The sequence below is a fragment of the Panulirus ornatus genome, chromosome 46, assembly GCF_036320965.1.
Source record: "Panulirus ornatus isolate Po-2019 chromosome 46, ASM3632096v1, whole genome shotgun sequence".
Lineage (NCBI taxonomy): Eukaryota > Metazoa > Arthropoda > Malacostraca > Decapoda > Palinuridae > Panulirus > Panulirus ornatus.
In genome coordinates, this window is record NC_092269.1 from 7,996,728 (window position 1) to 8,010,300 (window position 13,573).

A 13,573-nucleotide genomic window follows, 5' to 3' on the forward strand; every position below is an offset into this window, starting at 1 on the left:
ACACACACTTACCTCAGATTCAGCATCCCCCATCACCTGTTGCACATCTTCCAGTTTTCCCATCTTCCAGCGGCTTCCTGTACCCACTTACGCCATTGTAGTTGTAGATTATACTCTTAGGATAAGTTTTCAAAGTCCTCCATTTGTCGCCCGCGTCCGCGGGAGCCGCTACACCACCATACACCTCGGTAATCCTACGTGTTTTCCGCCGCTCCGTCGCTGCCATATGCTGGGAGAGCGACGCCTAAGCGGGGGCATGAGAGCGCGAAGGCGATTGGCGGAAGGTCTGGAAGCCCCGCGGGGATTGGCCGCCTCCCGGGCTGAGAGGCGAGCGCGTCTATTGGTTGGTCGGACGTAACGATCGAGGGGGGGAGGGGTTTCGGACACGGCCATGGGTTGGGGGGAAAAAAAATAATTGCATAAGGGTATATTTTGTCGGACTTTCTCAGTGGTGGACTTGCATTGCAGCCAATTATGAAATAGATTGATGAAACTGGTGTGATCAAGTCGGGATTAGAGAGGGAGATAAGAGAGATAGGGAGGGATACGATAAAGTGGGGTTTTTTTTCTTAATATTTATCGCTATCGTGATTTCGTAGACGCCTGCAGGTAAGATTTGCCTGTTGCTTATGGTGCCTTACTTCCTGGCCTTCTTTCCCTCCTCCCCTCTCCCTTCTCCCAGCTCTCTCTCTCTCCTCTCTCTCTCTCTCTCTCTCTCTCTCTCTCTCTCTCTCTCTCTCTCTCTCTCTCTCTCTCTCTCTCTCTCTCTCTCAGCAGGACAGGAAAGGGGAAGCCGACTTTCCTAGGTTGCCGCCATGCCAGGGTCAAATTTTTGTGTACTCTCTCTCTCTCTCTCTCTCTCTCTCTCTCTCTCTCTCTCTCTCTCTCTCTCTCTGCCTGACCGTGTCTGGAGCTCAGCTCTGTCTCTCACATCCCCTTGAACGGATATTCATTCCATTTATATTAGATGTTTGACGCCATGGCCCGCGCCTCCACACTGCCCTGGCTCTCTCTCTCTCTCTCTCTCTCTCTCTCTCTCTCTCTCTCTCTCTCTCTCTCTCTCTCTCTCTCTCTCTCTCTCTCTCTCTTCCTTGATTTACTCTCTTACTCTCTCTTGCCCTTCAGGTCCCAGATATTCTCTCCCTCATAAGATATTGCTGGCAATATTCCTCGTCCAAAACATTTTGACTGTCATTCGAATTTTCATGAATTTATTCTCTGCTCTCGGATGAGTTGTTAATATTATTATTATTATCGAATTAACATAAATAGGAGCGAGGAAATGTGTTGTTGATACGGCAAAGGCTTTATTCGAATTAATTTTTCAAAAACTTATGAATAACTCAGTATAATGGGATAAGGCGATTTGTGGACATTTTCAAAGGCCCGTTTTTGATACTGCATTTCTTACGTATGAAGTTCATTCATTCTGAAATTCTCTGTAAATTTATTTTTGTTCGGCATATATAAGGTTATTAATACTTGATATATATGCAGGTGTTGCATTTGATTAATATATTTTTAATGGTAATGCTAGATGCTAAACATAGCTAAACTCGCTAACAGCAGAGTGTACACGTATTGTCCCTGACTCACTCGGCAAAGTTGGCGGGAAAATATGTAGCAAAATTGAATCCACTTGGATTTTTTTTTCCCTCTTGTTTCATTATGAACTTTTTTTTTATTTTAAAGGGATTGTTTTTAGAACTGGTGACCAGTTTTCGATTTCTGCAAGTTTGAGAACCGGCAGAGCTAAGTTCCCTCGGGATGTCGCGATTTTCTCGTACATTTTATTCAGTCGGCCGGAGGGAGGTGGGAGTTCGTCGCCATTTTTTTTCCCTCTACCATAACCTTATTTAAACTAAAAGCGCAGCGCAAGATCTCGCATTAACTCTTCAGCTAATAATGATTTTATAAATTTCAGCAGTTGAAAGTGACATTATAAACGCAGGAAGTTGAAGTACATAAATACAATTAAATTAGATGTGATTTAGTAAATACGATTTTATTTGATTTGATAAATACGATTAGGATTAGCCTAAGAATTTAGTAAATACGATTAGATTTAGCATAGTTATTTAGTGAGTACTATTAGGTTTAGCCTAGCTATTTAGTAAATACAATTAGTTTTAGCCTAGTTATTTAGTAAATAAGATTAGATTTAGCCTAGTTATTTAGTAAATAAGATTAGATTTAGCTAGTTATTTAGTAAATAAGATTAGATTTAGCCTGGTTATTTAGTAAATAAAATTAGATTTAGCCTAGTTATTTAGTAGATACGATTAAATTATCCTATTTATTTAGTAGATATGATTAGTTTTAGCCTGGTTATTTAGTAAATAAGATTAGATTTAGCCTAGTTATTTAGTAAATAAGATTAGATTTAGCTAGTTATTTAGTAAATAAGATTAGATTTAGCCTAGTTATTTAGTAAATACGATTAAATTTATCCTATTTATTTAGTAAATATGATTAGTTTTAGCCTGGGTATTTAGTAAATAAGATTAGATTTAGCCTAGTTATTTAGTGAATAAGATTAGATTTAGCCTAGTTATTTAGTAATAAGACAGATTAGCATTATTTAGTAATAAGATTAGAATTTAGCAGTTTTTAGTAAATAAGATTAGAATTTACCTAGTTATTTAGTAAATAGATTAAATTAGATTTTAGTACATTATTATTTAGTAAATATGATTAGTTTTAGCCTGGGTATTTAGTAAATAAGATTAGATTTAGCCTAGTTATTTAGTGAATAAGATTAGATTTAGCCTAGTTATTTAGTGAATAAGATTAGATTTAGCTAGTTATTTAGTGAATAAGATTAGATTTAGCCTAGTTATTTAGTGAATAAGATTAGATTTAGCCTAGTTATTTAGTAAATAAGATTAGATTTAGCCTAGTTATTTAGTGAATAAGATTAGATTTAGCTAGTTATTTAGTGAATAAGATTAGATTTAGCCTAGTTATTTAGTAAATACGATTAAATTTATCCTATTTATTTAGTAAATATGATTAGTTTTAGCCTGGTTATTTAGTAATAAGATTAGATTTAGCCTAGTTATTTAGTAAATACGATTAAATTTATCCTATTTATTTAGTAAATATGATTAGTTTTAGCCTGGTTATTTAGTAAATAAGATTAGATTTAGCCTAGTTATTTAGTAACTACAATTATATTAGATTTTATATCAGATTTACTATTTCGAAAATACGATTAGATTTAGCTTAGCGAAAAATGCCAGTATAATTTTCGCCTCTTTAGTTTAAAAATAAAAAGAAAAAAAACAAAGAAGGTTACAGTAATTTCTCCTGGCGTCTTTTACTTGATTATCTGTTCTCTTCACCAAGCCATGTGACACTGGCCTGTCCTGCTGGCAAAAGCACCCTAAAGAAAAAAAGATTTAATATTCCTTTACTTTTTTTGACATCTTGGTTCTATGTAGAATTTGCGCTCAAATGTAGCGAACACCGTGACGTCACGGCCATGGGATGACGTCATGGGTTTATTTTGATTGCTATACAGGAAATACTTTGTTCATTTTCTTTAATACGTTCACATTATCTTAGACTTTCCTTCATGGGAAACTTGCCTTAATAAGAAATGTCTCCTTTAAGTTCTCTGTCATAGATTCCGGCGACAGACATATATCTATCTATATCTACCACGTAAGCGCTAATGATATGATGGATTCTTTGAGATGCTCAATTGAGATGAGTTTCATCTTAATTTAACCTTAAATATCGTTGAATTAACCTTGAATAACTTTGAGTTAACATTGAATAACGTTGAATTAACCTTAAATAACGTCGTTAAATAATTTTGTGGTAGCCTAACTTGGATAATTCTCTCTCTCTCTCTCTCTCTCTCTCTCTCTCTCTCTCTCTCTCTCTCTCTCTCTCTCTCTCTCTCTCTCTCTCTGTAATATATATATATATATATATATATATATATATATATATATATATATATATATATATATATATATATAGATAGATAGATAGATAGATAGATATAGAAGAGGAAGGTGCTGAAATTGAATATATTCGTTGTTCAAAATGGAAAAAGGTGGTAGGGATTTCATGGCTATCTAAGGCAGTTCCACAGACATTATAAATTACCTGGAGATTATTGCTGCTATATCTATCACGTAAGCGCTAATGATATGACGGATTCTTTGAGATGCTCAATTGAGATGAGTTTCATCTTAATTTAACCATAAATAACGTTGAATTAACCTTCCTGACTCTCGACTGAATCTAATTTCGGCTTACAATGGTTGGAAAAATGGAGAGGGTAGATTGGTTACCGGGTTGATAGTTGATTCTATAATGATATAGAGTGATAATTGTTGGCTGTTATGTGGTTGGTCAAGACAGGTTAGTTACGTGTGTAGTTACCTCGTGACCTGTATCTGTCCTGTATTAATGACTGATAACTTTGCCATGGCAACAGCTGTATCTTTGTAACCTTTCATCCAGTTCCTCAACACTTGACAGTGTATTTTACAATATTCCGAGTATAGCACCTTTTGAAAAAGATATAGATTTTAGTACTTCCTATTATATTACAACGATATTTTATATAATAAGACTCGATTTAAAAAAAAAATTTCGGTACAAAGTCTCGTATTTTAGAAGTTAGAAAACGGGATTTGTTTACCTCAGTATCAGCTGTGTGGCGGCCAGACGTCTCGCCATCGATTGTCATGACCAGTGGTAAATGGCCTTTTATGTATGTGTAAGGTTCGCCACTCACTCAACCTCTGATCACCTGGCTTAACGAAGCCTTTATCTATGACCCGGAGTCAATTAAGACGTCATTAATGGCAAATGGGTGTCATACAGGCCAAGGGGAAAAAGAGAAGGGTGCGGTGTTGGCTTTTGACCCATATCTTAAGAAAAAAAAAATAATATATGAGTTTTCGTTGTGACTGTTCGTTATGATAAATGCATTAATGACCCTTTTATGTTCATTTATGTCATGATTTGACATTTTAAGGAGTGTGTATTGGAAGGTCCGCTATGTATACGAGTCCCATGCTAGGGTCATGATAGTGGTATGTGTGAACGTACATATATATATACATATACATATACATATACGTGTGCCAATCGTGGATTAATTACCGTGGATGTTATTTATCATTTATTGACTATTTATAATCCTCAATGATTGAGTGGTAGGTTGTGTCTCTGTGGTGTTTGGTTATCATGTGAGTCATCATGAGTGACCGAGGGTAACCACTGGCATCGTGACATCACCTGACGTCACGTGGGTACACTCCTGTATTGTTAGTATTGTTGTTATTGTTTTTATTATTTTACGTCACCAGACGTCATGTGGATACAGTGCTGTATTATTGTTATTATTATTATTATTATCATTATTATTATTATTATTATTATTATTATTATTATTGTTTGTTATTATTATTATTGTTATTTTTATTATTATTATTATTTACATCACCAGACGTCACGTGGATACAGTGCTGTATTGTTTTATTATTATTATTATTTATTATTATTATTATTATTGTTATTGTTGTTAGTATTATTATCATTATTATTATTATTATTACTTTTATTATTATTATTATTATTATTATATTATTATTATTATTATTATTATTATTTTACATCAAGCATAACCAGGATACAGTGCTGTATTGCTGTTATTATTATTATTATTATTATTATTATTATTATTATTATTATTATTATTACTTTTATTATTATTATTATTATTATTATTATTATTATTATTATTATTATTATCATCTTACATTACCTGATGTCATGTGGATACAGTCTGTATTATTATTATTATTATCATTTTACATCACCTGACATCACATGGATACAGTGCTTTATCATCATTATCAATATTATTGTTATTAATATTATTATTATTATTATTATTATTATTATTATTATTATTATTATTATAATTATTATTAAGATTATTAATTAACTTGTTTATTGAAAAGTGTAGGATTGATGCCCTAAAGCAGGCAAGAATCTTGGTTATCTTTAAGACCTAACAGAAGTATACCTCATAGGTATACTCTGGTTTACAGTAAGGTTTACACCATTCGGTTAAGGTAGGGATATTGCCTTAAATCAGACAGGGATTTGATATATATATTTTTTCTGCTGTTTTATGTCATTTCGAAGGTGTGGAAGGAAGGCTTTTGCATAAATGTTGCAAACAAGATCTCAAAAATAGTTTGTAAAGCATTAGATATTGATCAGCAATAATTAAAAAAAACTTTTTTTACTGCTTTAGTGTATGTAATTAGCTTCAGGTTTTAACAGTGTGTATTGAGACTTTTGCATTTTCTTATATGGTAGTATTACAGTAGTAAATTTTGAAAGATATTAATGTGGTAATTTCCTTGAATCTTAATAACTAAAGAAACCTTAAATCATTTTTATAAATCAGTACTGCCATGTAAATATTTCCTTTGCTATCCATTCGACTAAATATGAAATTAAGCAAAAGTCCGATTGCACCTGTTGTTTGTTGAAATTCCCATTAAATAAGTTTTTGCTTTTGAAAACTTGGTAAAGATTCCTGTTGATTGTGTTTTGGTTAGATGTTTTTTGGAAATTGTTCACTTCCTTGAGTCTTGTTTGTTTCTTTAAGAATTACCTTGTCTGAATTATTATAAATGTTCACTTGTTAAGAAAAGTAGAAGGTAATAGCATATCAGCATGTATATGATTAGAGTCATCTGGCTATATGCACCAAGATGCGATTGCTCAGCATTTGAAAACATCTCTTGGTCATAATAGCTTGTTGGTGATCATCAGTTGGTACTTTTACTCTTCAAATTATGGCCTCTCATAACCAGAAAAGGCTGCATGTTGTTAGTCACGCTGGTCTGTGCTATGCACAACGGAAAACTGTTTAGATGCCAAGTGAGTGGGAACAGAGATCAAGACATGTTGTCATGTTTTGTGTGTTAGTGTGGGGTGAGTGCAGGACAATTGAGGAGTAAGTGTTCAGTATCTTTGCTTTGGAAGTTGCATCATAGGCATTCCTGTGTGGTGCTGAATTAATGTTTCTGTTGATAGGTAGACATATATACAGTATAGTTATTGATGGATATGAACAGTATACCTCATTTTCTTAACACAGGGATCATTTCTTTGAAGCTCCTGGAGTGCTCAGCAAGCTGGCCATATCAACTGGGCAGGAACTCTGGTCATAAAGTGTGGTCGTGTGTTTTTGTGGGGAGAGTGTGGGGCAGTTAAAAAGTAAGTGTTCATTTTGATGCTGTAGTTGCATTGTAGGCATGAGAGGTCTTGTTACATGTTGAAACAAAGTTTGTAATGTTAGGAGTGATTGGCGTCGAGAGTGCAGATGGGAAAGAGTAACTCGTACATGTCTTGGGGATTGTAGTAGTTTCTAATGGGTATACATCTGGCAGGGTTGTGTGTAAGATCATGTTAGGAGGATGATTGTTTATTGATTGTGGTGTTATTTCATTTTGTATGTATTTTTTCATTATTGTGTTTGTTGGGAAGGGGAAGGGATCTGTTGAGTGTATGTTTCTGAGGTGCAAGGTAGAAATCAGTTTTATAATTCTATTTAGGATTATTGGTTGGTTATGGAGTGGTTTGGATTAGAAGGGCCTAGTACTGTTGCAGTGAATTTAATGCTGAGCTTATTGAGTTGAGATTTTACTGCGAGAACCTTTTTTCATTTTGTAGATATAGAGTGCATTTGGGTTCTAGGCAGCCAAAGATATATTTGAGTGGTCTGTTTAGTGTGGTTTACAGCTTTGTTGTGTATGTTTTTGTTATGGTGGATGGGTAGGCAGTTGAGACATATGCAGTTTAGGGTGGAGCTGATGCATTGCTTGTAGAAGCCACAAAGGGAATATTTATCTTACCAAATCTGATACCATTTTGATTGTTTATCTTACCAAATCTGATACCATTTTGATTGTTTATTGCTTTTGTGTTGATATTGTGATATGGGGAGTGAATGTCAGTGTGTCATATGTCATGTCCAGATTGTTAGAATTTTGTTTCGTGTGAGCAATGGGCCATTGAAGGAGATAGGAGGATGCAGGTTGGATTCATGTCTGTCTTTGGTTAAAAGTGTTATTAAAGAGTTTTGAAGAGATGGAGACATCTGTTCTCTGTAAGCCAAGTGACAGCAAACTTGCAGCACTACCTCAAACAACCAGAATATTGGCTTACCCAGAATAGAATGTCTGCTTTACCATAGAAGTCTGCCATCCCACTCAATCCCGTGATTGACGTGAATCCAACCTGCATCCACCTGTCAGATAATGGCTAATCCCTCCCACTTAACAACACAATCACACCGGATGTCACATATTACTTTCATCCCCTGCCACAAATGTCAATACAAGTGCCATAAACAAATTATTCACTTTCGGAACACTTACTGGTACCAGATTTGGACAAGAAAAAGAATCCTTTAGTATTCCCTTCAAAAAATTCATTTGCCTCATGATAAGCTATGTTCACTTGTTGGGTCACCCACCTTGTGAGAAGCATGTAGTATAAAAAAAGGTTAAAATCACAAAAATGAAATCAGAGCACAGAGAATGATCACCAACTGAGCAACCACCCCTTTCCATAACTAACAAACTAACCACCAACTCCAAAGTAGATATAAAAAGCTTTATACCTGTCTCACATTACAGCAGTCTGTACTCACGGATTCCCCCTATCCCCACCAAGCAAAAGCCATATAAAGATACAGTATACACACGAAAATGACCCAACAAGCACTAAAAAAAAAAAAATGCCCTTTCAACACTCTTAAACACCAATCCCGGTGCAAACCCATTTGCAACCACACCCCACAGACTTATACAAGTTGCACTTGTATAAGTGCACTACACTCTAGACACTACCCATCCTTACATTACAAACACCATTTCTACATATTTCAAGACCCATTTTGCCCAAGATACAACTTACACACTGAAGACATTGAACACTTACTCCAACACTTCCACATTCACCTCACACAGACATATACACATCACCAGTAGATTATGATTATGATTTTAGATATTTATCAATACATTATAATACAGTTTACTCCATTACTAAGAAATGTATATGTCAATACTATTCCACTTTCCTTCTGGTGTCTGAAATGAGCAAAGATTTCATCAAAATTTATGTGCTGTTAAAATATTTATATCTTATAAAAACTTAAAGTTTTCTAAACCAAATGTTCTCTTTAGGTGAGATATAAAGCTGTTTCATCATTATTGATTTGGGAAATATTAATCAAACAAAAAACACTATAAAGATTTAATAATGTCTGAAACTTCCCCTTAATAAATCAATGTATGTTTCTATTGATAATTAAATGGAGTCATCACTATAAATAGCAGACTATGATGAGATTTAGTATGTTCATGGAAAACTTAAAAATCATTATGTATGTACTGATAAAACAACAGACACTTTAAAATAGCTGAAGGGCAGGTAATTTGATGAGGAAAAAACCTACATGTTACTCCATGTATCTTGTATGCACAACACCCTTAAATAACTGCTAGGTGCAAGTAATTTTGTGACAGAATCACATGTTTAACTACTGATACAAATGGAATAAAATACAGAAGAAGTAAGTTTCGTATGAAAACCTTTTTTAAGTTGTTTCTATAGTGTGGTAATTTATATTGACCATAGTTAAAGTTTATTTCAGAATGCTGTTTCATTTACTGTTCTATGCCATGTATTTTCACCGTACACCGTCATATTTTGAGAATGAATAATTTAGTTCTAGAAATAGATGAATGATACACTTGTTATTTCCATTGAGAGTATGTTGTTTACGTTGTACTTATGTCTTCACATATCAGTAATATTTGTCAGTAATGAGGATATGATTATATGAATGGCATGGTAAAAACTTGGAAAGATAATATTTATAGATTTATTAGAGTTGGATTATAATTTTGTACCCATTTTCTCTTTAGTATAGAACATGTAATTGCACTGTGCATCATCTAGATATTAGTGCCAACATCAACAGGTGTCCACAGGACTGCAGGACCATTACTGATTAGCTGTTGATAACTGGTCATTGCCCACTGACTCGTTTTACCCTCTGGGAGTTTAGAAATTTCATGTTTGTGATGCATTTGGTGAGATGAAGATGGAGTGTTTGGTCCATTAGTGTGAATTCATCAGCATTTTTCCAGAATACCAACATTTGTCATACATTTCACACCCATTCTCACTCACGGCATTTTTAACCACATTGTTTAAAAGTGCCCCTGTATTGTTGTAGGAAATGCATTTGGGTAGGATACTTATTCATATAGTTAGTTAGTCTCTAGCATCGGAGGATAATTGTATATGATACTATGAGATAATCAAAGTATTAGTAGTAAGTTCACTTTATTTGAAAAAAATAAATCATTCCTCAAGTGTAGTAGATTGTTTAACCATGGTGGGAAATTTAAACCTGTTCCTTAAATTTTTTCCATAATGCATCTTATGTGCATTTTTTCTGTCCAGATGTGGTGTCTCACTTTTTCAATGCTATGTTCTGAAACTTGTCATATTGATTTTTTATACTTATTTTTTATTTTCAATCATTTGCTCCTCTATTCCTCTTTAATCCTTTCTCTAATTGCCATTTTCACCTAACCTACAGGGAGACCAATGTTCTGTGCATATTTCTTACAGTGCAAGTAGAATGCAGGATACAAAAACATCATTTATCTTATATAATTGTTAGGCTTCCCAATTTTCTCAAATTCTATCAGTTAATGAAGCATAGCATCCAAGTTCCCATGGAAATAACTCTCCACAGTCACTGTTGATCCTGTGTTAAGCATACTTACAAGTCCATATGGTCATTAACCACTTTGTATACCTCTTTTTACGTGAATTGGACTTTTTACGTGAATTGGACTTGAAACAGCAATGAAGAGAGCTACCCATGGCTGTGCTGAGCTAGCAGGGGACACTTTGAGCCATGAAGTTTTGGGTATACTAGTGTCAGATTGAATGAAAACATTTTTTTTTTTTTTTTTTTTGCTTTGTCGCTGTCTCCCGCGTTTGCGAGGTAGCGCAAGGAAACAGACGAAAGAAATGGCCCAACCCACCCCCATGCACATGTATATACATACGTCCACACACGCAAATATACATACCTACACAGCTTTCCATGGTTTACCCCAGACGCTTCACATGCCTTGATTCAATCCACTGACAGCACGTCAAACCGGTATACCACATCGCTCCAATTCACTCTATTCCTTGCCCTCCTTTCACCCTCCTGCATGTTCAGGCCGCGATCACACAAAATCTTTTTCACTCCATCTTTCCACCTCCAATGAAAACATATTTTTATCAAATTTACCATCTGTATGTCAAAATAGAATATTGTTTTTTGTAATGAAATGTGGTATCATATTTGATGTGCTAACAACAAAATTTGAAATTGATACAATGCACAGTACATTCTCTTTCTGCTTTTGCATAGTTATGATTAAGCATTTCATATTTTTTTTTACACTATACAGTACAGAGGCATATGTTGTTTATGCAGTTGCCTTCGATAGTACAGCAGGGTTCAGACACTAAGGTTTACGTCTCAGATTTCTTTACTCATTTTAAGATATTCCTTCAGTCTGCTGCCTTCTATCATTCTCTTTGTTTTCACATTTTTTCATTTATGCCACTTATAAAAATTTCTCCAGGTGCCGACCTGGCTAGCATGACTTAGTAAAGTTGGGGATCATGGGCGCAGTTCCAAAAGTTGAGAAGTCATTCATGAGATACTGACCGTGTTTATTAATCTTTCAGAATGCAAACACAATGGGGATAGGAGACACAGCAACTCCTCCTCCTCCTGTGGATAAACCAGTCTTCCATGTCTTTGCTCTGATCTAGCAGTCCTTAAGAAACACAGCTTGAGATTGCATTGATGGTATTTTAAGTCAAGACCTGGGCAAACTAAAAGTGCTTTATTAAATATTCTTGAGTGACTTTTTAAAAGTGCTAAAGCTTGTAAAGATTAAAAATATACTCAGCAACTTTCTTCGCCATGTGCAATATGCATGAAATATTTGAATTACTGTGAGTGAGATGCTAATGGTGTAGAAAATGTTAGGTCAAAGCGTTTAAAGGAATGCTCAAATTATTGTGCTTGTGCATGTCTTACATATGAACGTAAACTGTCCAGTTACAGCATTTGTGTATGCTAAAGTGAAGCTTAACAAAAGTGTGAAAACCTTATTAAACTACAGCTCTAAATCTATGATGAGATTACTCCATGAGAATGATAAAGAGAGTGACAGATTCACTTGTGTGAATTTTGTGTGTTAATCATCCTGCTGTAACACACTGGCAAGATGGTGGAATTGACAAATGTCTGCTTTATTGTGGTTACGGCTGTTGCTCTGGTCACGCAGATCATCATTCCAACTGTAAAAGGACCTTTGTCTCGGCTGCAGCCAGAGCTTGCTGCCTGGTTGAAAGAAGAAGACCTTGAGAGGCATGCAGGACTTTTCGCTGATGCAGGTAACTAATCATGTGTGTCATACGTTTTTGTGTAAGTGTAGCTGTGCTATTTGTATGTACAGTCCTTGAGTTTGTCTATGTCCCTCAATTACTATATTTGTCTTTCATCTTATGTATTCTGCCATCCATGCAGATACTATTAGATAACCAAGGGGACATCACATAACTGATGCATTCAGTAATTTAGATGGCAGGTGTGGATTCCTGTAATACAGTGATCTGAAGTTTCCCCCATCCCTTTTTTAGGGCCCCTGTCCAGCTCAAGGGTGTGTTACATTCAATAGCAGGGACAGGATGAACTCCTGTGGAGGAATAAAAATTCTTTGATGAGACTGTACTTTATTTTGTCAATTGGTGGTGATACAGTCTAACCCTTTATTTTGTCAACTGATGATGATACCGTCCCACTAAAGGCGACTTTCACCTTAAGCAGGTGGAGTCTGATAACTCTTGTAAAATATTTTGTGTACTTGATTGCTGTTTCTCATGTTTGTGAAGTAGTGCCATGAAACAGACAAAGGCCACTTCCACTTGCATACACATCTATATACATGTGCACACACACACCCACTTACACACCACACACACACACACACACACACACACACACACACACAAGCAGGAGACCAAATTGGAGGTGGAAGGATGGAGTAAAAAAGATTTTGAGTGATCGGGGCCTGAACATACAAGAGGGCGAAAGGCATGCGAGGAATAGAGTGAATTGGAATGATGTGGTATACTGGGGTGGACGTGCTGTCAGTGGACTGAATCAGGGCAGTGAAACGTCTGGGGTAAACCATGGAAGGTCTGGGGGCATGGATGTGTATAGGGAGCTGTAGTTGCCATGCATTACACATGACAGCTAGAAACAGTGTGAATGAATGTGGCCTTTTTTGTCTGTTTTCCTAGTGCTACCTCACTGAAGCAGGAGGTGGCAGTGCTGTTTCCTGTTGGGCGGGGTTGTGCCAGGAATGGATGAAAGCAAGCATGAATATACACGTGTATGTATGTATGTCTGTGTGTGTGTGTATGT

At 35.4% G+C, this 13,573-nt stretch overlaps 2 protein-coding genes across 7 annotated transcripts in view; one reads left to right on the forward strand and one right to left on the reverse strand.

Moving 5' to 3' along the window:
* The window catches only part of LOC139763115 (synaptotagmin-17-like), a 43,942-nt gene extending 43,726 nt beyond the window's left edge, over positions 1-216 (reverse strand). Inside the window, 1 exon segment of the mRNA XM_071688773.1 lies at positions 13-216. Within this exon segment, the coding sequence (XP_071544874.1) occupies positions 13-63 (51 nt within the window). The 5' untranslated portion in view covers positions 64-216.
* Positions 217-4,672: 4,456 nt separating this feature from the next.
* LOC139763118 (apoptosis-resistant E3 ubiquitin protein ligase 1) overlaps positions 4,673-13,573 on the forward strand; it is a 323,876-nt gene continuing 314,975 nt past the window's right edge. For 3 of the 6 annotated variants that reach the window (XM_071688786.1, XM_071688781.1, XM_071688785.1), the window contains exons 1-3: positions 4,678-4,716; positions 7,145-7,263; positions 11,824-12,540. In XM_071688786.1, coding sequence (XP_071544887.1) covers positions 12,372-12,540 — 169 coding nt within the window. In that variant the 5' untranslated portion in view covers positions 4,678-4,716; positions 7,145-7,263; positions 11,824-12,371. Of the gene's footprint in view, positions 4,733-7,144; positions 7,264-11,823; positions 12,541-13,573 lie in introns of all 6 variants that reach the window. The other 3 variants (XM_071688782.1, XM_071688783.1, XM_071688784.1) reach the window with 3 other exon arrangements.